Source organism: Camelus ferus, chromosome 4 (genome assembly GCF_009834535.1).
Source record: "Camelus ferus isolate YT-003-E chromosome 4, BCGSAC_Cfer_1.0, whole genome shotgun sequence".
Lineage (NCBI taxonomy): Eukaryota > Metazoa > Chordata > Mammalia > Artiodactyla > Camelidae > Camelus > Camelus ferus.
Window position 1 is genome coordinate 5,329,225 of NC_045699.1, and position 26,373 is coordinate 5,355,597.

Below are 26,373 nucleotides of genomic sequence, written 5' to 3' on the forward strand. Positions count from 1 at the left end.
GCATGCTGCAGACAGTTTTACTGGAATTACTCTCAAACAGGGATTTAACATCACCCACTAAGCTTGCTTTCCTACTTTATAAATGATTCATTTCATAATTTCTCTCTGCCCCCTTGTACTGATGACTTTAACTCTCAATTAATTGAGGAAACATCGCCGTATCTGAGCCTGTCTTCATCTGCTCTCTCTTAATGCCTCTCCAAGGCTAGACCTTGGCCAGCGGTCTGGATCTCACTGTTTCCTGCCTCCAGGACTGCACTCTTTGTTATCACCTCTCTGGCAAGATCTCTTTTTTCCCTCTTAGCCTTTCCCCTCAACACAGAAACAACTTTTGCGATCTTCCCAACTTAAAAAAACAAAACAAAACAAAAAACTTACCCTTGATCCCACAGTGCCCTCCAGCTACCGCTGCAGCAGTCACAGGGGCTGCCCATGCTCTGCTCGCCCCGCTCGCCCTGGGACCTGCCTCCTCAGATGCTCCCGTAAGGCAGCCACTGAGCTCCCCAGCTCGAGGGCCACGTCCCCACTTCCTCAGATTGATGCTGGGTGCATTCCACAAAGTGAAGTGCTCCCTCTTTTTGGAAACTCTCACTTCTCATGGCTTCAGGACCATGCAGGGGGGCCTCCTACTCAGTAGGCACCCACGGTCACCCTCCAAGCTCAGTCCTGGGGCTCCCCCTCTCCTCTCTGTGTTCTGTTCCTAAGCCGTTCACACACTCCACAGCTCTAAAGCCATTTATTCATAATCTTTATGCTGACAATTTCCAAATTTAGATCTCCAGTCCCCAAATCTCAGTTAGCATATCCACTGCCTATGTGACATGTCCCTACAACCTCAATTTTAATAATATGAGTGAAAGAGAACTCGATTTTTTTTTTCTACTCCAAACGTGTGTCTCTCCTAGTTTCCCCCATTCAGTAAATCCAATCTGTCGCTTAAGGCGGAAAGTTGGGAGTAACCCCGTCTTCTCTCTCTCCCAACAACCACAAAACTGAAGTCATCCATTTGGCTCTGTCTCCATGGCAACCACTCTATTGCAAACCACCATCACCTAGTTCCTATGGTTTCCCCTAGTCCTCTCTGCCCTCTTCCATGCAGAAGCTGGAACAATCTTTTAGAAACATACATCAGATCATGTCATGCTTCAATAGCTTTTTACTGCAGTTGCAACAAAATCCAAATTCTTTTCCACAATCTACAAGGCTCTGCGTGCTCCAGCCCCATCTGTGTCTCTCCCTTCACCTCATGCCACTCTCTGCTAGGTTATTACGCACTATCTACACCCGTCTTTTCTCTCAGTTCCCGAACGCACCAAACCTCTTCCCTCTTCAGAAAGTTCTTACTCTGGCTCTTTGCCTGATTATCCTTCAGGTCCTAACCTAAACGTCCCTTGCAATAGAGTTGTAACTCCCCATCCCATTATTTTCCATCAAGGAGGCCTGTCCATTTCTTTCCTCTAAAACACCATTTTAAAATTATTTATTTGTAAGTTTTTTTTTTACTTTTGAGAAATTTACGGTCTGATGCCCATAGCCCCCATCCCACTGTCCTGTGGGCGCTATGCCCGCCTGTTTTACACAGTAAATTCAGCACCTAGCACGATGCCTGCGTGCATATTAGGTGCTCAATAAATATTCAACACATAAACGAATATAATGCACTGAAGTATTTCATTTATCTACACAAAATGATTTCATTTTTTAAATCAATTCAGGGATAAGCCTTCTTAAAACATCTAAAACATTTGGGATTTCTTTTAAGTGTACACATTCAGATTTTTCTGAAATACTCAGATGCCAGGTGTAGTTAAAATTCAAATACTTTGTGTATTTCACTAGGAAGTTATACATTCTTTATTATTCATAAAGTCCAGTGTTGCCACAGATGACATACCTGCGGATTCCTTTTGGTGTTTCTCCAATTATGAAGGTGGTCTGCTCTGTACGGTAGACGTTCTTCTTCTTCTGGCTCACAGGGTGTGAAAGGTAAAGGGGATACGGCGTGCTTCCCTCGCCTGCTTGTTGGTGTTCCTTTGTATCTGTCGACATAGCTCCCTTCATTTTTCCCTTATGTGTCTGAAAAATGGGATGAAAGCAAAAACAGTCTGAACAAAACAGTCATTTTTGGTCAAATAGGGAGACTGTCGTACCTTTTCCCAATATTTTTTATAATCTAATATATCATGTTCTCCAACTGATCTCACTGTCAGATCTTGTTAGATCTTTAAAGAAGACATTATTTTCAGCAATAATATGATGTTTCTATTGTATCCATCATTTAAAATATATACTAAAGATACACCTTTCTTAAAAATATAATAAAAGTTGAGGCAATATGATGTTCTGTTGTCAAGACTGTGGCTAAACTGATAAACATGCTGACATCCTCTCCTAAATAAGGATAAATTAATGATTATATTAATAATGACCTAAAAATGGGATATTAAAGGTTTTAATTCAGTGATTTCTCTCAATATTATTAAGCAGACTTTGTTATTCAATTTTACATAAGAAGTCAAACTTTTAAAAAATACCAGTCTTTATGTGATAATGAAATAAGCCATTTTCATAGTCCTACTTCAATCTCTACTGGGTTGCAAGAATTTAGGGACTGTAAGATGCTAATTACAGTGGATTGAATCATACAGACATATGAATCATATAGATAGAGTCATATTTATTTTACAGACTAAGGGTTGCTTGCTTAACACAAATTGTTAAAAACAGTGGGCCAAGAAAAAGTAATTTTAAGCTATATGGTTCTAATTTCTCTGACAAAATGGTATGGTGAATATGTGGAAAGTTCCCATCCCACTCCAAAAGGGGAAACACTGGATGCAATCTGATAACAGTAACAACAGAATTAAACTTGAGCTTGAAAGTAAGAAAGGAAAATCTCTAGATGCCAAAACCAAAGAAGTAACACAGCAGTAAGCGGGAGCTGAGGCTCAGAGCCCCCAGGGGCAGGGTCTTAGCTTACAGTCTGCAGGACTCCATGTGGAGAGGGAAGATGGAAATGATTTAACGGGGATTGACAGACACACATTACTATAAATAAAACACATAAACAACAAGGACCTACTGTATAGCACAGGGAACTATATTCAGTTTCTCCTGATCAGCTGTAATGAAAAGAATCTGAAAAAAATCTATGTATGTATATGTGTAACTGAATTGCTTTGCTGTACACCTGAAACTAACATTGTAAATTGACTACACTGCAATAAAAAATAAGAATTTTTTAAAAAACCCAAAAAACCAAAAATCAACCAACCAACCAACCAAAAACACAGTAGGAATTAAAAGGATATCCAATTTGCAAATTAAAGCTAGGAAAGCCCAAACCGGGGACACAGGACAGAAACAGGCTGCCTTCGTACTTCTACCTTAGAATCACTGGTGAAAACATGGAATGCACAACCTGTGCCATTTGTGGAATCTAATTTTGTAGCACGTGCATGGTATGGAAAATGTAAGCCAGAAACCGACGTAAAAAACTGGCCCCAAACCAGTGAAAACCATAGATGTCAATGAGGGGTGAATAGAAAAACATAACATAGGAACATTTTCTTAATCCAGAGAATGCCTGCAATTCCAATGGGGAAAAAAGAGGAATTCCAATAAAAATGATAAAGAACATACAAGACCTACCACAATGAAAATGGGAAGGGACAACAAATGTGAGAATCCGTATCTGAGGAATTACAGACAATAAAGCAATCTGAAAGAGACTTCGAAGGCTTTAGCATGTCCAGAAAGACAAGAGAAGAACTGGGTATTGCAAAATACCAGATCTGAGAAAGAATCAAATACAAACTCTAAAAAGGAAACACAGTTTTGAAAAAAATATAGAAACAGACACAGAATACGGGGTTAAGAACCAGACTAAACAGCCCCACAATGATAGCTGATAAACTGGTAGAATAAAATTACTCAGCATTCTGAGTGCAGAGCTTAACAAAGAAAGGAAGAAAGAAAGGAAAACAAGAGAGAAAAATTAAGGGACAGAAGACATACCAAAGTTTCTAAAATGCTAGAAGGAGAGAACAGAGAAAACGAAAGAGAGAAAGCCCAAGAGATAATGGCAGAGAACTGAAGAAGGCATGAATCCTCAAACTAAAAAAGTTTTTTCTCTAATGGGAAAAATGAAAATAAATCTGTACCCTGTTATATCATAGATAAAGAATGTCTTAAAAACTACCAGAGAAAAAAGATATCCCATAGAGAAATAATAATCAACTAAAGGCAAACTTTTCATTACCACTACCATCACCACCACCACTACCACAAAATAACAGTATCTTCCACAAGCAGAGAGAAGAAAACTGCCAACCTAGAATTCTATACCCAGTTAAACTATCATTTAAGAAATTTCCAGGCATACAAATACTACAAAAGTTTACTAGACACAGACTGTCATCAATAAGACAAGTATTTTTTCTTCTACAGGAGTTCCATGGGATTGAAGAGGCACATGTCATTCATTGAAAGTGGGAAGGGAATGGCTTTCATTCCACAATTATTTACGAATAAGCACTTATTATGTTCTTGCCACCATGCTTATGTAGTTGAGAACAAAAATATTTACATATACAAAGAGGCCCCCCTACCCTTCAGGGGCTTAGACGTGTCAACAGCCCTCCCCCACCTTTTTAAGATGAATATTTGGTTTTTTCTTTTTTAAAGTAAATCATTTATCTCTTTAATTTATAATGAAGTTCATTTTATTGAAATAAACTGAACACAAGGTAAGACAAAATTATATGTTCTTTAGTAGTAAACCGTTTCTAATGAAAAGAAATTGACTTCTTCAAAATCTACTGTGCCTCAGATGGACAAACACAAAATGCCACGTTGCCAGTTTGAACCAGGGCTTTGCAATGTTGAAACCACTTTCCTCAAAGACCTCATTTCTTAAATCTTGAAACATTATTAATAAAGAGAGGGAAATGCTGGTCTTTAAAGATAAATTTGAAAGAGATTTGACGCATTTATTTTACATCACAAGAAAATAAGATGAATGCTAAAAGTTCCTAATAAAAAAACTCAGAATCTTCGGTGATTCCCAAGAGATAGTTACCCATTATTATAAGGAGGGATGTTTACACGAGGGTAAAGGGAGTAAACAGAAAGAGAAGGAACTGGGCCAACCAAGAACACTCCCTCCTCAGATGCTGCAGTTTCTAAACTCATGGAGAAATCATGCCAGGCAATGGCAATTTTTCAATTATTTACATGATTAATCTGGGTCTTTCTGACCCTGGCAGTATTACAAAGCTCACATTTTGAACAGAATATTTTTTCGTACATCTGTTTAAAAAATTCTTTAGGAAAATTCAGCTTTTCCAATCACAGCTATCAGACATGTGGATCTTTAACTTATGCCAAATATTCTACACTTTAAAATTTGATTATTTTAGACAATAACAAAAAGAGAAAAGCATTCTTCTCTCACATAGGCTCAATGTCCTTTTATTAAAAAAAAAAAAAAAAAACTACCTAGTTTCAGATTTCCAGTTTAGTAGGGTAGTTGAAACAAGGCTGTGGCAAAATTTTGCTTATTAATTAATTTAATGAACATTTTGGTGCTCTTGTTATAAAAGCTGGTTTCACTATTTTATAGTAAAATAGTACTTTTACAATAGCTGATACAAGGAAAATGGTGCCATAGCGCAGCTGCAATTGGAATGACAATTATAATTTATTATAAAGCCTGTGGCCAACATGAAAAGATTCTAGATTATGTAAAATTAGACTCAAACTCATTCATTACCACTTACGTCAAAGCTGGGAAGTCACATGACACTGAGGCCACACTAGGAAGTGGCAACAGTAATGAAGGGTCAAGTGATGAAAAATTCAGTAAAATGACCTGGGCTAGGAATTTAAGAGATAATACTGTTGCTCCTTAACATTATGGTAGCAGATGAGACTGCTGGCTCAAGACAGCAAAATAAATCCACTCGTCTTTCCCCCAGACAAGAGAATGGCCAACAACTGGAAAACTATGTCTGTATTTGATAGGTAATTTTGAGATCATAACATGAAAAAAAGCAGAGATCCCAGTTTCTGCAAAAGCCCCTAATTGTTCCTAACATTTTCTTTAAAAATTTCTTCAAAATTATCCAAGATTTGCTTTGAGGTGACATCTATACTATACTCTGTGATTTTTATGAAGGTTTCCTTCATCTTAAGGTCCATGGCTATCATAATAAGGAAGAAATTATGAAGATAAGAACTTTGTATAGTATTTGTATAATATAAAATGTCTAATAAGTATTTTAGAAAGCTTGACCGTGGTTAAGAGTATAATATATAAGTAAGTAATTGCTATGTTCATGATTATTTCCATAAATTATTAGGTATTGTTAGGGATTTTAATGAAAAAATCAAATTCAACTTATGGAATCTTCATTAGAAATAAAACTTAGTAGGCGTAAATCATGCAGTAATCATTTCTAGATAATGTAAAAATACAGTTAAAAGATCCATTTGATGATGAGATTAATTGAATGGAAATGTGGGGTTACTTAAGAAGCTGAATTTATCAAAGAACACTGAAATAACAATCCTGATTTATGAGTAGTACTGTGTCTTCCTCCTTTGGACATACATGTTCTACATGGAGCAGTCAGTTGAAAATTGAAAAAGGAGGGGAAAACCACTCTCCCTTCAGACCAGAGTTAAACAGCTCTAAAAAGGTAAAAGGTGGGCCACAGTTAATTATGTAAGTCCTCATCTAACATATAATTAAAAATTTAAAACATAATATCATATTGTTACAAAAGTATTTGTCATTAAAAATAAAATTCAGAATATAAAAAATTGTTTAATTCAACGGAAACATTAAATATGTATTAGCTCTATAAATGGTAATTGTTTTAATATATTTTGGCCAAAATAAGTCTCCTCACCTATCCACAATTAAATGTTTAATGTGGAAATGGCTCACTTCAAAGACTTCATGAATATCTGCTTTTTAAATTGAAGTTTATTTACAATATTATATTAGTTTTAGGTGTACAACAGTAGTGATTCAATATTTTTTAAGATTATACTCCATTTAAAGTTATTACAAAACTAAGGCTGTATTTCCCTATGCTTCACAATATATCATGAATATCTGCTTCAACTGAATTTTGATAAAGTTATAAAATCACTATTCATTTTTCTATTGTCTCTGTAAAATATATTTGAAAGTACATCATAAAAATTACTATTTAGAATGTATAAAGTATACATTTTGTAAAATAAAAGATGTAATTTTAAGTTGTAATAAATATACAGTAGAATTATATTAAATAAGAGGTCACTTTCATAGGGAAAAATTCCTTCTTTTAGAATAGTCACAATGAATTTACACTAGACCTAGTCAACTGTATGTAATTCTATACAACTTATTTCTTACTGTAAAGTTTTAGGTTTATATTGGTTCTAGAAGGAAAGTTTCTTATTTTTAGGCCAATAGTATGAGACATCAAAAGGCTTTTGATAATAAATACTTTCTTCTTCCTTTAAACTCAAAGTGTACTGTCTGTATTTCAAGGCATTAGCCCTGAACCAAACTGCATTCTTTTTATTGAACCAATAGTTATTTTTTTGAAAGGCATAACTGAAAAAGATGATGAGGTATATATAGATTTTCAGTATGAAAGAATAAAAAAAAACTGACTCTTAAAGAAGTTTGCAGACAGTAAAGTCAGTGTACTGAGAAACGGGAAATGGGGGACTGTTAACCCTACCTCACAGCCATATGATTACATTAACATTTTTCTATTTACTCTGCTACATATGAAATTTATCTTTATATACTTGGAAACTTCACTGGAATAGTGCAGAGAATGTTTAAGAAAAAAAAACTAACCTCTTTCTATTAATAGTCTTTGAAGTAAAAGATAATTTTGGAGGTAAATTACTAAACAACTCTAGGAATATCAAGGAGATGAGAAAACTTGCTAGGAATCAGTCCTTCCCAAACCCACGCACCTGTAACAAATGGGGCATGAAACACAATCCAGGGAAGTGAGTTTCAAAAACAACCATGAATAGCCTCTAGTTCCCATTTTGGCAGGAGAAACACTATGGTAATCTCTGCCATCTTTCTAAACCTCATCAGGGCTAATTGCCAGAGACACAGCCATAGCCAGTGCACATAATGCCGATTCCTTCTCCCCTGCTCATCTGTACCCGCCACGGATTAGAGGAAGTGTGGAGGGGGACAATGTAGAGTGAAGAACAGCCGGATAGGATGGGTAACCTGTCCCTGGGAGGCTACTGGCATTTAGTGAAACCTTTATTAAGCAATTTTCGCTGCTGGTTTGCTTAGCTGGTTTCTCTAGAAACCAGAGCATACCTAGAACAAAGTGCAGTGTATAATGAATAGCCACATTCACTGTTTTTTTCCATAACCAGGTGAGTAGGCTTGATTAGTCACTGAGAAAATTGGAAACAGGGAGATTTTCAAAGGTACTGTAAGGTTCCAATGGCTCTGACCCACGGAGAAGCCTGAGTGGAAGGATTAATTAAGTCTGGAGTCTAAGATCACCAGAGGATCTGCCCATCACAAGAAAAGCTCTCCGGTTTACACCTTGTTCCTGAGAACAGCACAGAGCTTCATAAGCCATGCTGTGGTCACCACCACACGTGGGCACACTGTGTAGCCAAAGGCCCTCACATTGGCCTGATCATACCAACTCTGCCATAAAGACAGAAAGACAGAAAGAAAGAAAGAAAGAAAGGAAGGAAGGAAGGAAGGAAGGAAGGAAGGAAGGAAGGAAGGAAGGAAGGAAGAAAGGAAGAAAGAAAGAAAGAAGGAAAGAAAGAAAGAAGGAAAGAAAGAAAGAAGGAAAGAAAGAAAGAAGGAAAGAAAGGAAGAAAGAAAGAAGAAAGAAAGAAAGAACCAAGTGCTCTTTTATTATTTTTTTCTTCACTAAACTTTAAACAGTGAAGTCTGAGAGGCAACATTGCTTTTGTTTACACATCTGTTCAAACAAAAGATGACAAAGAAATCCCTCTTTGGGTAAGGGCCAAACCCCGTAAACACATAAAAAGTCATAAACTTGCTTGTCTTTGCAAAACAAGGAATCAGGAGTATTATAAAAACATACAGCACATGTAAATAAATTCACTCAGATGGCATCTGAGAGTCTAAAAGGACAAAAACTTTTAAGGATCTTTCCACAAGTGTGAAAAATCCCCTGTCCTCGAAGTAATCGTTCAAGATTTCTGCCTGGAGGCAGGAAAAATTACTGTAAATGCAGTTTTCCAATACTCAACAAAAACCTAAGGCAACTGTGAGCTACCCCTGAACTGCCTTCACTCAGCCTCTGGAGAAAAGCCAGCTGGTTAGAGGACCCACCACAAATATACACTGAAGTATAATTTTCTGCATATGTTTAAATATGTCATTCAAATCTGAAAAAGCAAACACTTAGATTCAAACCCAAAACTTTTTTTGGGGGGGTGGGGGGAGGTTAAAGTTTGTACGTTACGGTGGTTCTGTTTTCCTCCTAGAAGGAGTAATCGTTACAGTTCAGTTTTATATATACATGTCTTTTCTTTTTGAAAGTACTTTGCTTTCTGACTGAACCACAGAAGGACAACTTTATATGGGCTGTTCCAAGCCTACCTTCCTTTTTTATGCACAACAGTCCATTTCCCATTGTCCAAGAAACCCATCTATCTAAAAGAACAAAGTGATAAGGTGTTGGGAGTACAGGTGAATACTGTGGGGCACATACTACAAACGGAAATATAAAAACCCCATCTCCTTGGGAACTGTGACCCTGAAGGCACTGCCACAGAGGTCAACCTGTGGGAAAGGGCCAGGTGAGACGGTGGCAATGACCTTTAAAAAAAAGCAACAAGGAGCGTTTGCTAATAAATCCTCAGTCCTTCACGGGACGGTGGTCAGAGAGTAAGTTCCCTTTAATATCTCCTCCAGACAAAGGACAGAGCAGGATCCAGGGCCTTTGAGGGGTAGCTGTCTGAGTACTGGACTCAGCAAACCACAAGCCCTGGGGTCCAGGCCTTACTCGGTCACTTACTATATAAATTTGGGGAAGGTTTTTTTTTTTTTTAAATCTTTTTGAGCCTTATTATCCTGAGAGATAATGAGGGATGTGGCGTTCAGGATCCAGGGGGTAAAAATTTGGATCTGGGACTCCCATCAGTCTCTTCCATATTTAAAATCCACAATTCTACCAGTCTTTTTAAGATCTCTAAGAAGTAGTAATGAATAGGTCTTTAGCATCTTACAGCCCTGGCTCAATTGTAAACCTTTATATGCATTATTTATATTACTGTAAAAATGCCTCCAAAGACGACTTGAATGCCCTACACTAAATAGTACCTGTCAGTGAAAAGATCACGGAAGGGTGGTACTGATGGAAAAAAATGTAATGAAAGTCTCTCTTGGCAGGCGCCCGCCCCGGCCTGCCTTCCCAGCGGCTGGCACTTCCCACGGGAGGCCTAGGCCCTCGCTTCCTTCCGCCAGGCCTCCAGCTGGAGTACGCCAAGGCTTCTGTGCAGGCCGATTCAGTTCCAAGGCCACTGATGACCCTCCAGTGTCTAGGGGAGGGACGTTCCGAGTACCCTGCCACAAATGACACCTGGACATCGCACTAGTTGTAAAGTTTGACGCAGATCATTATTAATAATAAAGTGTGGAAATCTGTGAATGAGTCATCTTTTTAGTAAATTACAAGGGATTTCCTTTAACTGTATCATTTTCACTCTCTACTATTATGATGAGCTTTCTTGAATCATGAAAGAGGCAGGAAAGCCTTCACTTGGGAAAGGCCAACTGAAAGTATGTTCCACTGGAGCTGAATGTGGTGATCGGGTGACCCTGTTCATAGGGTCTGAAAATTTTCGGTCTTGGGACCCTTTACACTTTAAAAAGTACTGAGGGTCCCTAAGAGATTTTGTTTCATGTGGGTTACAGCTATTCAAAGTTTGAAAGATTCAACAATAAGCTATACATGTTAGCTTAAATAACTTTTTACCAACAACCAAAAAAAGTTTATATTCCCCAAGACAGACAAATGAAAAACTAGCCAGAAGAGTGGCTATGTTTTATACTTTTGCAAGTGTCTTTAATATGTGGCTTAATAAGAGACAGCTGGGTTCTCATATCTGCTTCTGCATTCAATCTGTTGCAACATTGCTATTTCATACAGACACGTAGCTGGGAAAGGGGACAGTATTTTCACAGGCTTTTCAGATAACTGTAAATATTCTTTTTTTAATTCTTTATCAGAATTCAATTAAGGTTAGTTTCATGTAATACCCAAAACTATATAAATAAGATTTTTATATTGTTAAAATTAAAATGCATCAGTATATTTCGTACTTTGGCTGAATTTTGTCCCCCTTGCATAATTTTGTAATATCATTCACTAGTCATTTGGAAAATGCTGATTAACTGAGTTATGTGGATCCTGAAAATGTTGACACATTCAATCATACAACACTGAAGGATCGTATTCATTGTTATCACCACCTATTGCATCAGAAAAATTTTTAGATATCGGGAAGGGGTCATGGTGGCAGATACAAATTTTTCAATATTTTAATTTTTCACTTGAAAGCCTGAATTTTATGCCTGGCAACAAGTCTGTTGTTTCCCTTGAAGTGATAGAAAATATCTACCAACTACACAAATCTTAATAACCATAGTTTGTCTGTTGGTCACTCTTCCAAGTACAAACTGCATTCCATAAAAAAAAAGTGGCTAGTTCAGTGTGCAGTTCAATTACACAAGTGCTGTGGACACTTCCTATTTCATTAAACAGAATATTAAAAAGAAGAGTTCTCAAGATTGAGATTTAATAAAATTAGTAATTTTTACTGATGCATCAGGATATTCTTAAGAGAAACTAAAATTAGTTTTCTTTTGCTGCAAGTATGTGGTGGGAAATATGAGTGGCCCGAATAATCTTTCTGAACAAAGTGAAAAGTTCTTTCTCTTAAGGGATCCATTTTTTCACCTGGCCACAGTAACAGGACAGCCTTAAATACAGAATAAAAGTAGGACGTGGCTTTCCAATTCCATTTTGAAGCAGTTAATGTGAAACAGTCGTGAAAACTGTTCATGGATTAATTAAAATTTGTGATGGTAACTTGGTTACAGGATAACTGACACGTTTAATAAAAAACATCAACTTAACCAATAATTCTGCCATAAATGGGACGAGAGCTGACTTTGATTATATTAAAAGGGATTCTATCTTCATCAGCAAATTTGCAAAAATATCACAACTTCCATATTAGATCAAGGGTCACAGTTCAGACGTGTTTATCCTGCCTAAAGCCAACACACCACACAAGAACTCATGTTTATACTAATAAGTTAGAGTAATTCTTCACATTTCTATTGATAGAGTCTTTCTAGTGTCTACGAGAAACTCAATTACAATCAGTAAGCTCTAACTGAGTATCTATGTAGCAGGGACTATTTTAGGTCCTGGGAATAAAAGATAGAGGAAGATTCAGTTTCAAATGCAAAAGAGCTTCAACAGTCTAACCAGGAATCCAGTGCCAGACACTGCTCATGGCCTACCAACAGCCCCTGCCTCCCTCTTCGTTGTCTGAACAAATGGAGGTTCTCTTCGAAGTGTGTTCAGGGGAGGTGGATTACTCTCTCAGTTCTTAGGGGATAAACCAAGATGAGTCAAGCCACTTACGTTCTGCCAGAAAGACTTTCCTCCCCCAGCAGAAGGAGAATATATGAGAACCACACCTTCCTGTCTTTGGATACATTTGTATGAGGAAGTAAGTTCTTGACATGCAGTAGTCATCCTGCAGCACGAGGCAAAAGGCTTCATGGGACTGAAAGTTAACTTACTAAGGAAAGTGGGACAGAAAATGGGAGAGCCTGAATTCTTACGACGTCACTGAACTGTAGCACCAAACCTGGAAATGCTTCCCTGCAGACTTGCCGTTATGTGAAATAGCTCAATGACCTATTAGACAGGCAATTTTTAGATGGTAACTCTACTGTTTGCAGCTGAAAGCATCCTGTTGACATATGTATAGTGCACACAATGCAATGTGATGAGTGCTATAGCACACGTACACGTGTGTGTGTGCATGCACGCACACACACACACACACGCAGAAATAAGTAAAGATGAATTTGAGGAAGACACTTATACTGCTTTGGAGAAGACTGGGGAGAGCTGTCACTGATGATAAAGGGGTAGGAGTTCGATAGGCAGACACAGGTGAAGTGGAATTTGAAACAAAAGAACCATAGGAGCAAAGGCATGGAAGGGTAAAAGGCCATGGTGTGCTTGGAGACTAACTCATAAACTAAAGGCTGACTAGGAAGAGCCTGTCCATCTTTACATGCCCAGGGTCTGGCCCACTGCCTGGCACAGAGCTGGTGTCGATAATCCTGAATGAGTGTCTTGGAATGCGACTGGAAAAGCAGGCTAGCACCAAACTGAGACAGGCCTTGTGTGCCAGGGAAAAGAAACACAGTAAGATATTTCACAGAACTGGAAGATAGAGTGACTGTCAAGATTTGTTACTGCTAGATGAGGAAGCTCACCATTCTCCATGCTTTCCCTTCTTGGGTGGGTTTCCTGTACCAGGGTGATGGTCAACAGATGACAGATAATGAGTGAAGAGGAAGGGTACCAGCATTGATGCTGCTCTAAAATGAGTAACATGTTTACATTACCTGCCAGAGTATCCCCTTCACTGATAACTTGTGGAGCTAAGAGTCAAGACGCCTTTACTCATAGTGAAAATGGTTGGGGGGATCTGCCTTATGCAGCACTTTCTTGCAGGAATTACCAGTAACAAATGTTCTCTGACCTTCCACTCTGTGCTGCCTGCTGCTAAGCGCTGGAGCTTATTATGAAAGTGTATCCATGGTCCTGATTCCTAAGCAACTTGTAACATACAGAAGAGGAGAGTAAACACTAACATGGGGTCCGCCATGTCTACAGTAATGACTGGCCCAGAGAATGGGCGTGAAAGGAGCTTCGAAGAGAGTGATCTCCAAAGACTCAGGCTTTATGGAGGAAGCAGAACTCAAACTGGGTCCATCTGGAGTGGATCGGACAGTAGATGACATGGTTGGAGGTGCAGACTGAGTAAATTTACTGAAGACCATGAATGCCAGGCAAACCTGAGGATACTCTTAATTCAGATGAGGAGGGCCTCCTTTCTCAGGCAGAGTAAATATATTCAGTAGTAGCTCTGAACAACGTCAAGTCATCGCCAGAGAATTTTCAGGAAAACTGTGAAAGTTGTTCACGGAAAAGATACTTTAAACCACTTAAAATTTTTCAGAACATAATAGTGATGAGGTTCATCGCACCCTGACAACAACTGAAAACCTAAATTCATTCAGCAGGTATCAATTATAAGCAAGACAGTATTTTAGGTCTTCAGAATGATCAAATTGAATCAGAGATGCATCCTGCTGTTTTGAAGTCCAGAGTTTTATTAGAAAAAAGCTTACTTGTAGCTTAGGGAGGAACTGGGGCAGGCTTTGTGGAAAGAGGTGCTACATCCAAGGTACATGCCGAAAAGTCTGGAGATTTGGGAGGTTAGAAAGTAAGGCTGAAGGTTATTTCTGGTAGAGAAAAAGCATAAATAAAAAGAAAAAAGGTTAAAAAATCATGCCTTTGCCAAAATATCATTGGCAGAGTAGATAGTGGCAACAGTCTTACTGTATTTCTTGAGTCCGGACAGCTTTAACCATCAAAAAAAATTTTTTAAAGGGAAAGATTCATTCAGTCCACTTGAATTTTTTGTTTAACTGCTAAATTGAGCCTAATTCTTTACAGGCAAGTTATCTTGGAAAACTAGACTGATTTGTCATATTGGAAGAGTAAAATGGAATAAAAACAGTAAAATCTCCAAAAAAAAAAAAAAAAAAAAAAAAAAAAGAAAAGAAACCAAAGGAACTGAGGGAAAAGCTCAAGAGAAGACAGAAGGATCAAAGATTCCAGGGATTTGAGCTGACTGCCACTGCTGAGCCCGGAAGAAGCCACTCACCCTCTCATTTAAAACAATCAGTAAAGTAGCACGTTTGCATTAAATAGTCTCCAAGAATCCTTCAAATTCCAAAAACTGTGACTCCCTAACTTTATGACTTTGCTTTACTTGTCCTACAAAAGTCAAGAATCCATACGTGTGCAGAGGCAGGATTCTCGGATGGATGGCGATAGGTGTGCCATGAAGTGGCCATGTCCAATTGATAGCACGGTTTTCATAGAGGGATAAAATAAAATTTGAAAAGGGCTGTTAAGTGCTTAACATTCTTTAAGTCATTAGGTGGAGTCAGTCAGAGTTCAGCGGGGCCTTACAGCTCTAAGCTTTTATATTGTTACTTAGAAGGCATTATTTGAAGAAATAGTGTTTTTCGACTAGTGAGAATCTTCCAAGTTTTCTAAATGGAGAAATCGTTCAGAAAAAGCCAGATCAATCTTCTGTGCACTTGGAACGATGACCAGTGGGAGAAGAGTTAGAATCAAGCTACTTCCTAATAGGCAAAGATTATTTTTGCCAGTTTAGTTCACTATCAAATTGGCTTATAATTCCTATCAGATACAGTGTTTTGTATGGTATTCTTGATGATAAATCAGGCACAGTTCAAGGGGGGGGGGTCCATCTATAAAATGAGAGGACGGGACTAGGTATCTTTCTTGGTATTCTAGTATTATTCAATTATTGGTACCACTAACAACAAAAATAGTAACAGGTCATTGCAGGGAGTAACAGAAAGAGATTTACTCATCACCCCTACAATAAGCAACAATCTCAATTACAATAATGAAAATTTATGGCTTTCTTGCAAGGAGTTGAATGTGTTTTGCACACATCAGCTCATTAAGTGACATTACTCCATTAATCCTGGTGACATCACTGTGAGGAAGGGTACCACAGCTTCTCGCGGCCACCAGCAAGGAGGGGGACAGGTCTACGTGTTTACAGTTAACACCTGATTCTCCTTCTTCTGACCAGGTGACAGGTGTTCTTCACAAATGACACACTGTCTTTCTGAGGCAATCCCAGCTCTAAAGATAGAAACACAAAAGCCTTTTTCATGCCAACACTGGCCACGTCACTTCACACATATACACACACAACATAAAAAAACTCGATCTCTACTAATATCACTTGAAAGAATAACTTTCTGATACAGACATCAAAAATTTAACATCTAGCTACAGAAAGAAAAACGATAAGACCATAAAAAAATCCCACCCAGTAAGAATTAATTCCGTTACATGCTGAAACCATAAACCTAACTTACTGGACTACTTCATAAACCAGTCATTTGTGAACAATTACTTTAACCCATCATGCCACTCACTATCCTGAAAAATAGGCTAATGAATGCTGTATCTCCCCAGAGTCTGCGCATTGTAAACAGTCCGTCCCTCCTTGCTGACTCCCAAAGCTGTATGAACATGCTACAATCAAATCCACCATAGCTCAGTGGAAATCCTTTCTTTGAGGAATCTACAAAATGCCAATCGAATACAAATACAAGAAAGAGAAGTTCTTACTACGAAAACATTCTGTATATACAGTATTCTGAACAGTGCTGAAACCTGCACTGGTCATAGAAAAGGCACTCTCCTCCCCGGGCACCCCCGCCCCGGGCTGACAGCATGCTTGGTTCTCTCATTTACACCACACTGCAATAACATAAAGAAGGGTTTACTATTAATCCAGGTTTTACTACAAAGCGACCCGTTATTTCTCTGTCAAACACTGGCAAGAGTGCCAAGTGTCTGTCATCCAATTCAGGGGATTAAGTCTTCTTTTATAGTCTGATACTCGTACCAGTTTATAAAAATACAGATATAGTTTCTTCGAGTTGGTCACAGTCTATATTTTGGCTTGGATTCAGGCAGCCAAGGTTGACTATGACAGCTGGCAGGAAACTGAGGGGAGAATATATCCTCCCCCTTTTAGTCGCCAGGACTTGGTTGCCATAGTGATTAATCCGTAATTGAATGATGTCTTTGTACAATTCTTTTCAGAAAACTTTAAGTAAACTTAAGTTGAAAACACGCAGTTGATTGAAAAACTGTGGCACCGTATCACACACAGGTATAGCTAAGTTCTGTGACATACTTTCATACATTCAAAGAACAAAGTAACTCTAATAAAGGTATTATCCGTTCCTCCCAATATTTAAAACATTTCTTTTTGGTCTAAGCTTAAATCTAAATTGCATGGGGTTTCCCTCTGGTTATCTTTTAAAATAAGCTGTCTTCAGAAATGGTCTGAAATAGTCATGCAGAATTGAGGGCTAAACAAGTTCTTATTTTATATAGGTTATATTGCTAAAATTAAAAAAATATCTAATTAGAAATTTATTTTAGGAGAGATAGGTTTTAATTCAAGACATCTAATTAAAATATGTCCAACAAATAGAAATTAATTGACAAAAGTATCAACTGAAAAGAAAAAAAGAAACATGGAAAAGAACTTTTCTTAATATATGGTTGAATTTGATTGGATTCATAGGTTTTGTCATTTTTGGTTACCAACAGTTACATCAAAAGGCCTGAGAAACTTTGAAAGACTGTAGGATTTTTTATCTCCGATTTGCAGTGTACATTCCTCCTCTTTTGTCAGTTTTCCATTTCGGATAATCCTTTGCAATTTAGTTAAAGGCTCTCACTTAGACGCAACTACAGTATTCTTTGAAAAGTGAAATGCTTGCATATTGTGGCCACTGTTAACCTTGTGTTGCCTTCATACAAATAAATAGGGTTTGTTTTCTTAGGAACTGAGGCTCCGTGTCTGCATCTGGCTGCAGACGCACACACAGACCACACGCAGGCACACACACACCCACACACAATCTCCAAACATGAAGGTCTCTAATAAAACTTTGGTGACAGATATGAAGTACTTAGAAGAATTCTCAGTCATCAGAAAGATTCTGGATGTGAGCCCAAGATGAAAGATACTGGACTGCAGGTGGATGGTCCAGGGGTTTTTGGAGACCTCAAAGAAGAGGCTAACACCATGGCTCAGTCTTTTTGCCTTCATCTCACTCCATTTTCCTTCAGCTTAGTTTATTCTCTGTTCTTCCCATAACCATTTAAAAGTTTTTTCAAAACTGCAAATTCACCCATGGCCATCCACCACGGCACTGAAGCTGTAAAACCTCTCAGTGAGTGACATACATATCTCTAACCAAAGACAGGGGTGTGTTTCACTGATTTACTCATTAAAGGTGTTGAAGTATTATCGACTGGATATGATGAAATCAGTGACTGTGAGCATTTTTTCTGCCTTAGAAATTCAGTGAGATGGCTTTGAAATGTCATCAATATCTCATCTGTGTAAAATAACATTAGTTTAAAAGTCTCTTCAGAAATCCTTAATTTGACCACCTTTACAAATAGTTTTCGGAAAAGAGAAAAATGACCCCACCATCATTCCACTTCCCTGACATTACTGAAAGTAGTTTCTAGTTTCCAGAAGAATTATAATGAGGAGAACTCAGAGTGCTATGTACAGAGATGCAGAAGGCTAGTTTGATGGCCCAGTGCTGTCCCACTCATTTGACTGCTTGTCAGCAGCTACGGAGAGATCATGAATTAGAAGTCACTTCAGCGGATCAATCTAAACAGAAAATAAATCTATCAGCTTTAAAGAGAAAAGTTAACCAGTAACTTCCACTCTAATACAGAGTATCCTAAGGATAAAACTGATACAAGTTATAAAGTACTGACTGTTTTCATAAGCAAAAATTTAATAATCACATATAGAAATTTGAAAAATATTCTACCAAAAACATTCTTTTTTTTTTTTTTTCTTTTGAAGAAAGTCCAAAGCCCCATATGGAGTAGTACCACCCAGTCTTTTATTTAGTGTTAAAGATGGTTGCATGCAACTGTTTATAGATTATCTGTCCTTTTTGATCCCCACCCTCCGGGGGACTTAGAGACCTGACCTCAGTCTTATCCCCTGGCTGTAGCAGCAATGCTTAACATTCACTGGGTGCTTACTTTGTGCCAGGTACCGTTCAGGGCATTGCACAGGCATCACCTCACTTGGTCATCACAACCACCTTCTGAGGTAAGAAGTATAATTACTTGTATTTTAAGCATAAGGAAATTGACGCATAGAGAAGGTAAGTAACTTTTTCACAGTCACACAGGAAGTACGAGGCAGAGCTACAATTCAAACTGAACATTCTGAAGAGAGTCCACGCCACAGGCTGGTAATAACCATCGAAAGTCCTTCTGCCTCTAGGAGATGACAGAGTTCAACAAACTGAAGGTGAGACTCATTATGAGTTCTTTCATTTCTTTCTAATTAAAATAAAAGGAGGAAAGCATGAGGTATGTGCCGGCGTTGTAGTTTTACGTCAAAAATATCGTAGGTTGAGTTTTTGATGTTGGTGAAACACCGAAGAACATCATAAATATGTATGATGACCATCTATTTTGAAAATTCTGGTTTTCATAGAGCAAGACCTTCTTTTTTAATGGTAAGTTTATAATGCCGCCTCTAAGTGAGTTCTGTATATAGGTGACACGTTACAGCTTTTAAGATGCTAAAGCACAACTATACTATTAACCTGAGGTATTAAGTGATACAGGTCCAGTCTGAGAGAAGGAATCTTAGCCTGTCAGAGTTTTACTGTGCCAAGTACTGATTTAAAAGTCAGCCACTGAAATGAGTATTTTGATACAGACTGTTCTTGGCCTGCTGGCATTGGTGATGGGATTGGACCTCCTGCTTAGTGGCTTTGAAACGTCCCTGAGTATTTTATATCCACCATGATTCAGTCATTAAGACACCAGATTTCTTCATCTTTCCTGAGAAAGGTCTACTAAATCGGTCTCTGTGTGATGGGAGAGACACATGGCCTCAAAGGGCATATCAGAAACCCCAGGGCTGGTTATTCCCATTTGTTCCCTGGTAAGAAGTGCCCCTCACTCTGAAAGTCACCATGAAGGGACAAGGTTTCTGATGAGACTGTGCTGTCCACCTCAAGAATACCGGGGCTGAAAAATGCTGAAAACTACTGATATTGCTAACGTGAGGATAAAAGAACTCCCTCCGTGTTCCCCCCACCCCTCTATTAAATAAGGCAAAGTATACTTCCATCATTCTCATGTTTACAGCTTTCCTTGGGACAGTTCCAAAGGGGCTTTTCATTGCTTCTCTATCTAGTGGTTGCTTCTTTGGTCCATTTTGGGAGATATCATATGGCTGTAAACTTCTTCTCTGAGAAATATTTGAATAAGCTAGTAACCAATATCTAGTTAAATTATTTCATTAACATCTACTATATGGTTTGCCAAGTTTTCTGACCTTTCACATTAAAATTTGCTTGGAAAAGAGCATGGTTAAGAAAAAAAGGCATGGTTTAATAAAAAACCTAATTAAAAAGCAGCTGTCTGTTTAGAAGATTCTGATACGCTCTTCATTCTCATATAGCAAATTTCCAGCAAACTCAGCATATTTCTGCCTATCTTTTTCACATGGTTCCTACGAGGTAGTCAAATTGTAGAGATGCCATCTACAGTTTTGGCTGAGATATGGTATATTCGTATAGCAAATGAAAATATAATAAGTGGCATACTTAAGTCACGAGAGAATGCTTTCATGAGTTATGTCTTGGTATTGTGTCTTTGGATTACGTTGAAAAATGCTAAAAGCACAGCCTTTCAAAGTCCATTATTACATTTACTCTAAGGATATTATAAGACAACTGACTGTTGACTAGATCATTCAATGGTCCCCATTTAAAACGTCAGGTGACAAATTTTCTTCAAATTAAGCACTAGGGAAAAAAAAGCCTTGCTCCTCCTTAGAAGAGCTGGTATTTTTGTTTTTTCTAAGGACAACCATTCAGCTCAGTGTTTCTCAGCAGGGTGTTATGGCATTTTGGGCAGAACAGTTCTTGGCATGTGGGTCCCCCCCCCCCCCCCAGTGGGGACAGCCATTTAGTATCCCTGGCTTCCAGACATTAATGCCAGTTGGGCCCTCAGTCACTGTGACCACCCAAACTGCCCAACATTTTCAAATGCTCTAGTTGAAAAAACACTACATATATTTTTACTTCCTTTGTTTCGTCTACCAGGAAACTCAATCAAATCTGTCAGTTAAAAAAACATATGTCTAGGTAGATACAATATATCGTATATAATTCCATTCTAACTTTCCCCCAGTCTTGAACTTCCAGTTTATCTCCTATTCTCTTTGGTCATGAACTTCATTTTGTATTCTAATTTTATTAAGACAGCCCCAAATCTTTGTCAAACCAGATGAAGTACAACTAAATGAAGACAGTTTGACAGTTCAGAGGCCCTTCCCTCCCTTCATTTTTAAAAGTAGTGCTAACTTGAAACAAAAACGTCATTGTTATACACAGTACACATTTTTAATTTCTACACTAAAAGCGGTAGAAAAAAATGACTCCTCAGACACTTAGCTTTAAGGAATTAAAAAAAAAATAAGCCAAAGAGAAGAAAATAGTTTTTAAAACTTTTGATGAAAGGCATTATGTGTAAATAAAATACCTACTTTTATATAAAGCCTTGTTTCTATATAACAGCAATTTTAAATGAGAAGAGCTGAGAGAAGTTATTTATTACTTTTAACAACATTATAAAAATATTTTGTTAAAAATATAAATTCTATATGGAGTTAGTTTTTGGGTGCATCTTCATTTTAGATGAAACATTTTGGAGGAAATCTAATGATACACTCTCCCTTCCCCACGTGAGACAAGTAGTTTTGGTTGTGATTTAACTGATTCCCTCAGTTTCCTCATTTTTGGCAAACTTTCACTGAGGGAAACTATTAAGCAACTCAACAATATCAGGCATCTCGATATAGATTTGGCTCTTAATATAAAACATCTTGAGTGACGACAGTGTCCCCAGTGGTACTGGTTTTTACGCTTATTTATGCGTCACTTGCAGGCCTGTTTGTACTTCTGAGGGAATACTTAGAGAAGATCCTACTGAGGAAAATGAGATTAAAATGAGAAGAGATATTACCTAAGCTCTTCCTACCTTAGAAGTGCAAACGGCTACGTTTGCGGGAAGCTGGGAAAACTGCTTCAGTTCAAACACATCACGCGCTGCCCATCGGCTCATGTGATTTTCCGCTTTGCTTGATCCGATCACATTCTGGTTTGAGTGAACATAAGCCACTTCCTGAACGCCACCTAGGAGGCAATCGACGTTGGTTAAGTGATGCCGCATGATGAAGCAATATGGTTCAAAGTACACTTTAAAAATGATCAGCAATACATTAAAACAGGTTATGCTTATTTTATTTTTAAACCTTGAGGGAAACGTCCAGTTTCGATGTCAGGATCAGAATTCTTTAAATAAAGATATTGAATAGAAAAAGAGTTCAAATATACTGATCCAGGTTAACTTGGAGATGACTTTTCTCTCTTATCAATGTAAGGACTTTTGTGATGAGGTAGTAATTTTTAGATTTCAAGTTGAAATAAGGGTTTTGCCAAGAGAAAAGCCATAGTGGAAGGCTGAATATGTTTTCTCTGTTGATTTAAAAAAAATGTTTACTCATTTAAAGAGAAGCTCTAGTCTCATCTGTGCCTTTAAGCACGCACGCAATTACAGGGATGAAGCGGGAGCATGGGGTTTACGCCCAGGGAGTTTCAGTTGGACGGCTTTGTTCAGCTTTACTGTTTCTATCGTGTCTTTTCTGTGCATATGCCCAGAGAATGTCAAGATCTGGAGGCTCTGAGGAAATGAAAAAAATTAACTTACAGCTTTTATCTGGAAGAAGTTTAAAAAATGGCTACATTTTTTATTGTTTTGCTTCTAGGCACCTATAATTTACTTTTAAATTGTGGTCATAAAAGAGAAGGCTAGAACTGAGGTCTATAAAAGCTCCCTCAAACAGCTCTGGCAATGAAGCTCAATTATGACCTTCAACACTTGTGCTGTTTCAGTCCTGAACCTCTCTCAGCCAGAACTGTCAATCATGAGAAAACAAGATGTCACATAAGATGACTAACAGAGCAACTAAGAGAATATTCTCCTTTAATTCCAAAATATCATGTAATGTATAGAGTGACAGTTTAAAATCTTCAAAAGGACTCTTCCGGTGGAAGATTTAGGCAGATTTTTAAGATGTTGGTGACACACCTGATGCATTATTCAAAATAGCAACTAGTCCCACATTAGCTCTTGACTCCTTTTACACGGCGAAAAACCCAAGACCAAAACTTGGCCGCTCTTTTTAAGAAGTTTCTGCAGTAACTCCTCAAACCTAAAATCTAATCGCAGCACGCAAACCAAAGGATAGTCCGCCGCCTCTTGAAAGTTTGCTTTCTACCACTTAGCTTTTCTGAAAGACCTCCATTAGCACGTGTTTCCACAGAGGAAGAAATCCAAAGAGGATTTTTCACTTTTATGAAAAAGGGCAAAAAGTGACAACAGTGTCCAGTGTTTGTTTTGCAGCGAGCCGCTGCAGGGCCAGCGCACTCCCCAGCCCCAGGAGGGGCACCGCCAAGCTCCTTCCCCAGGAATGACTCTCAGCATCTCCGCATCGAGCTGTCACAGCTTTGGGCTGTGTCTGTGAGCATCTGGGCTTAAGCTGGATTTATTTTGTGCAATTGTGAACAAGATGTTTTCTAAGGTAATTGCTTCTTTGCTTTGTGCCATTTTGGCTTATGAAAAGCTACTCAGGAAGGCTCTATTTTCACATAACAGGGGAAACCGGCACTTAGTTACAAGGGTATCAAAATATGTATCATAATGAACTTTTAAATGAGGCTGCTAATAACCACAAAAGCAAGCTTGATTTGTAAATAAATCAAACACAATCATTAAGGTTTTTAACATCAAAATATCCTTGTCTATATATCAGATTCTTTCAGGTAATTTTGGGGAATGAGACACTTTTGAAAGCAATGCTGACTCTTAAAAGTCACTACACAGCTTCTCGGCAGATTGTGGCAGGGAAAGATTTTCAATCTCTCTGAATCCTCATGTGAGAACATGAGAACAGTAACTAAGCCACAAAACCAAAAGCCGAGGACAACACTCCCAACAAAATAAAATTACAAGACACTCTCATGAGCCCTAAAATACAAGAAGGTGGGTATCAGCCACTAATAGCTACACACTCTGCATGGCATCAGGGTCTCTGTGGTGAAGGAAGAAGGAAACAGCAGGGTGGCATCTGATGGATCTGAGGTGAGGACACCCTGGCACCACAGGCTACCTGAGATCAGCAGTTGGATCTGGGAAGGTCTTCTACTCTTTAAAGCTGAGTGCTGTGTACGGGGGGCTTGTGGAAAGAGACCTGAGAGGCTGGGGCAGGCTGGCCCTAAGAACTCCCCAAACTGACCCACAAGGGCTCCCAGGTCAGGACCATACAATGAGGAAAAGCTGCTGAGATGGAGTCAAAATGAGCAGGAGAGGAAGAACAGGGCTGCGGGAAAGAGGAGGTCTAGAGCAAAGCAGGGGAGAGGGGCAGGGACAGGAAACCCACCACAGTCCTGAACACTGTGCACAAATAGCAGATACGAATCTCTGTGAAGTTAGAAAAGGTTTCCTAAACTCTGTGTCATTAAAAAAAAATTCCAGGAAAAGAATTTCTATAAAAATGAGCAAGAGGGTCAAGTATCATAAAAATTGTAAGAGAAAAGAGAATAAGCAGCAAGTAATAATCCTACAATAAAAACATGCCAGAAAGATGTGCTTACAAAACAGAATAAAATCATAAATGATTTCGAAATTAGGTAAAAGACTTTAAGAAAGTCATAAAATACAGGAACCAACAACATAAATCAGAATTAGAATAACTCAGAAATGAGAGGCAGAACTCAGAAAAGATTTAGGAATTTAAAAAAAAATCAGAAATGAAGAATAAACTAGAAGGAACATTAAGAGGGGATAAACATAACAGATACTGATTTATGAGAAATAGAAGAAAATCTTTAAAAAGAAGAAATGAAAGGGAGATAAAGGATTTAAGAGAATGTGACAAACACTGAAGACAAAGAAGACTGAAGATCTGAATGACAGAAATTCCTGAAGACAAGAGCTAGAACAAGTAACTAAAAATACTAGTACAAATACACTTTCCTGAAATAAAAACTGAGTTGAGGCTACACTATGAGAATACTGATCCAGACAGCTCTGGACTGAATATTTGCACCCCCGCCAAAATTCACATGTTGAAGCCAATCCCCAGTGTGATGGCATTTGGTGGTTAGGACTTTGGGAGATAATTAGATGATGAGGATGGGGCCCTAATGAATGGGATTAGTGCCCTTATAGTAAGAGACATGAGAGAGATGATTTCTCTCTCTGCCATGTAAGGACACAGCAAGAAGGCAGCCAGGTGTAAACCAGGAAGAGGGTCCTAACCAAGAACCTACCCACACTGGCAACCAGATCCTGGACTTCCAGCCTCCAGAACTGTGAGAAATAAATGTTGTGTAAGCCACTCAGTCTATGGTAATTTGTTACAGCAGCCTGCGCTAAGACAAACACCAAAATACAATCTAGTAAAATTACTGGAAAAAAGAAAAGGAAAAAAAAACATGTAAAAATACACATATGTACATATATATTATATACACACATACATATATACACAAATAATTTATCCACTGAAAAGGCCCAGAAATAACAACCAAGCTAGTATAGTAGCACTGGTCATTCCTCGCACCAGCCTGTGGTCTTCAAACACACTTTCTCTCTAAAAGAAACCAAGGCTTCTTGGAGAAATTAATGATTCTAGGTCTCAGGCAGAAAACGCATGAGATGGTTCTGGAGCGTCCTGCAATTAAAGATGATCAGCATCATGTCAGAGATCTCATGAATCAAAATGCTCATGTCCAAAGGCTCCCACTATCCAAAGATGGGCTAACTGAGCCTCAATATTAATATTAATTGAAATGGATTTGGACCCATTAAATATGTTTGAATCAATAATTCATAGCGATTTTAGAGAAGAATGGGTCATCCTTTAAGCATATAGAAAGTCAACTTACTATGCAAAAAGCTGATAAGAAACTGTTTTTCCTGCCTTCTCTATATGAATTGCACCACTGGGTAAGTAATAGCAGATGAGGAGAAGCATCTCCTTACAGAAGCATCCTTACTAACAAATGAAAAATAAATAAGAGAAGTAGAAACTGTCATTTTGCTGCTTTGAATGAATAGTTACAGGCATTAAGCATCAATGGCTGCCAAGACCATAAGAGAGAAACCAGCGAACATTTGTCACACACTTTTGTCTTGTCAAAGGGACTGGATTTGATACAGTGTCAGAAGCCAACTGCTCATTTGCAGGAAATACAGAGGGAAGAGGAATATGTCCAACTGTACCAAGAGTACATAGTCAGCAAAATGCAAATTAAGTAGAAATCTA

At 38.2% G+C, this 26,373-nt stretch overlaps 1 protein-coding gene across 3 annotated transcripts in view; it reads right to left on the bottom strand.

The window, feature by feature from the left end:
• ERCC6L2 (ERCC excision repair 6 like 2) overlaps positions 1-26,373 on the bottom strand; it is an 83,679-nt gene that overhangs the window by 6,218 nt on the left and 51,088 nt on the right. For 2 of the 3 annotated variants that reach the window (XM_014561443.2, XM_006187320.3), the window contains exons 17-18: positions 22,023-22,177; positions 1,895-2,076 (exon numbers count right to left, since the gene is read on the bottom strand). In XM_014561443.2, coding sequence (XP_014416929.1) covers positions 1,895-2,076; positions 22,023-22,177 — 337 coding nt within the window. Of the gene's footprint in view, positions 1-1,894; positions 2,077-15,722; positions 15,925-22,022; positions 22,178-26,373 lie in introns of those variants that run through there. The other variant, XM_032477450.1, reaches the window with a different exon arrangement.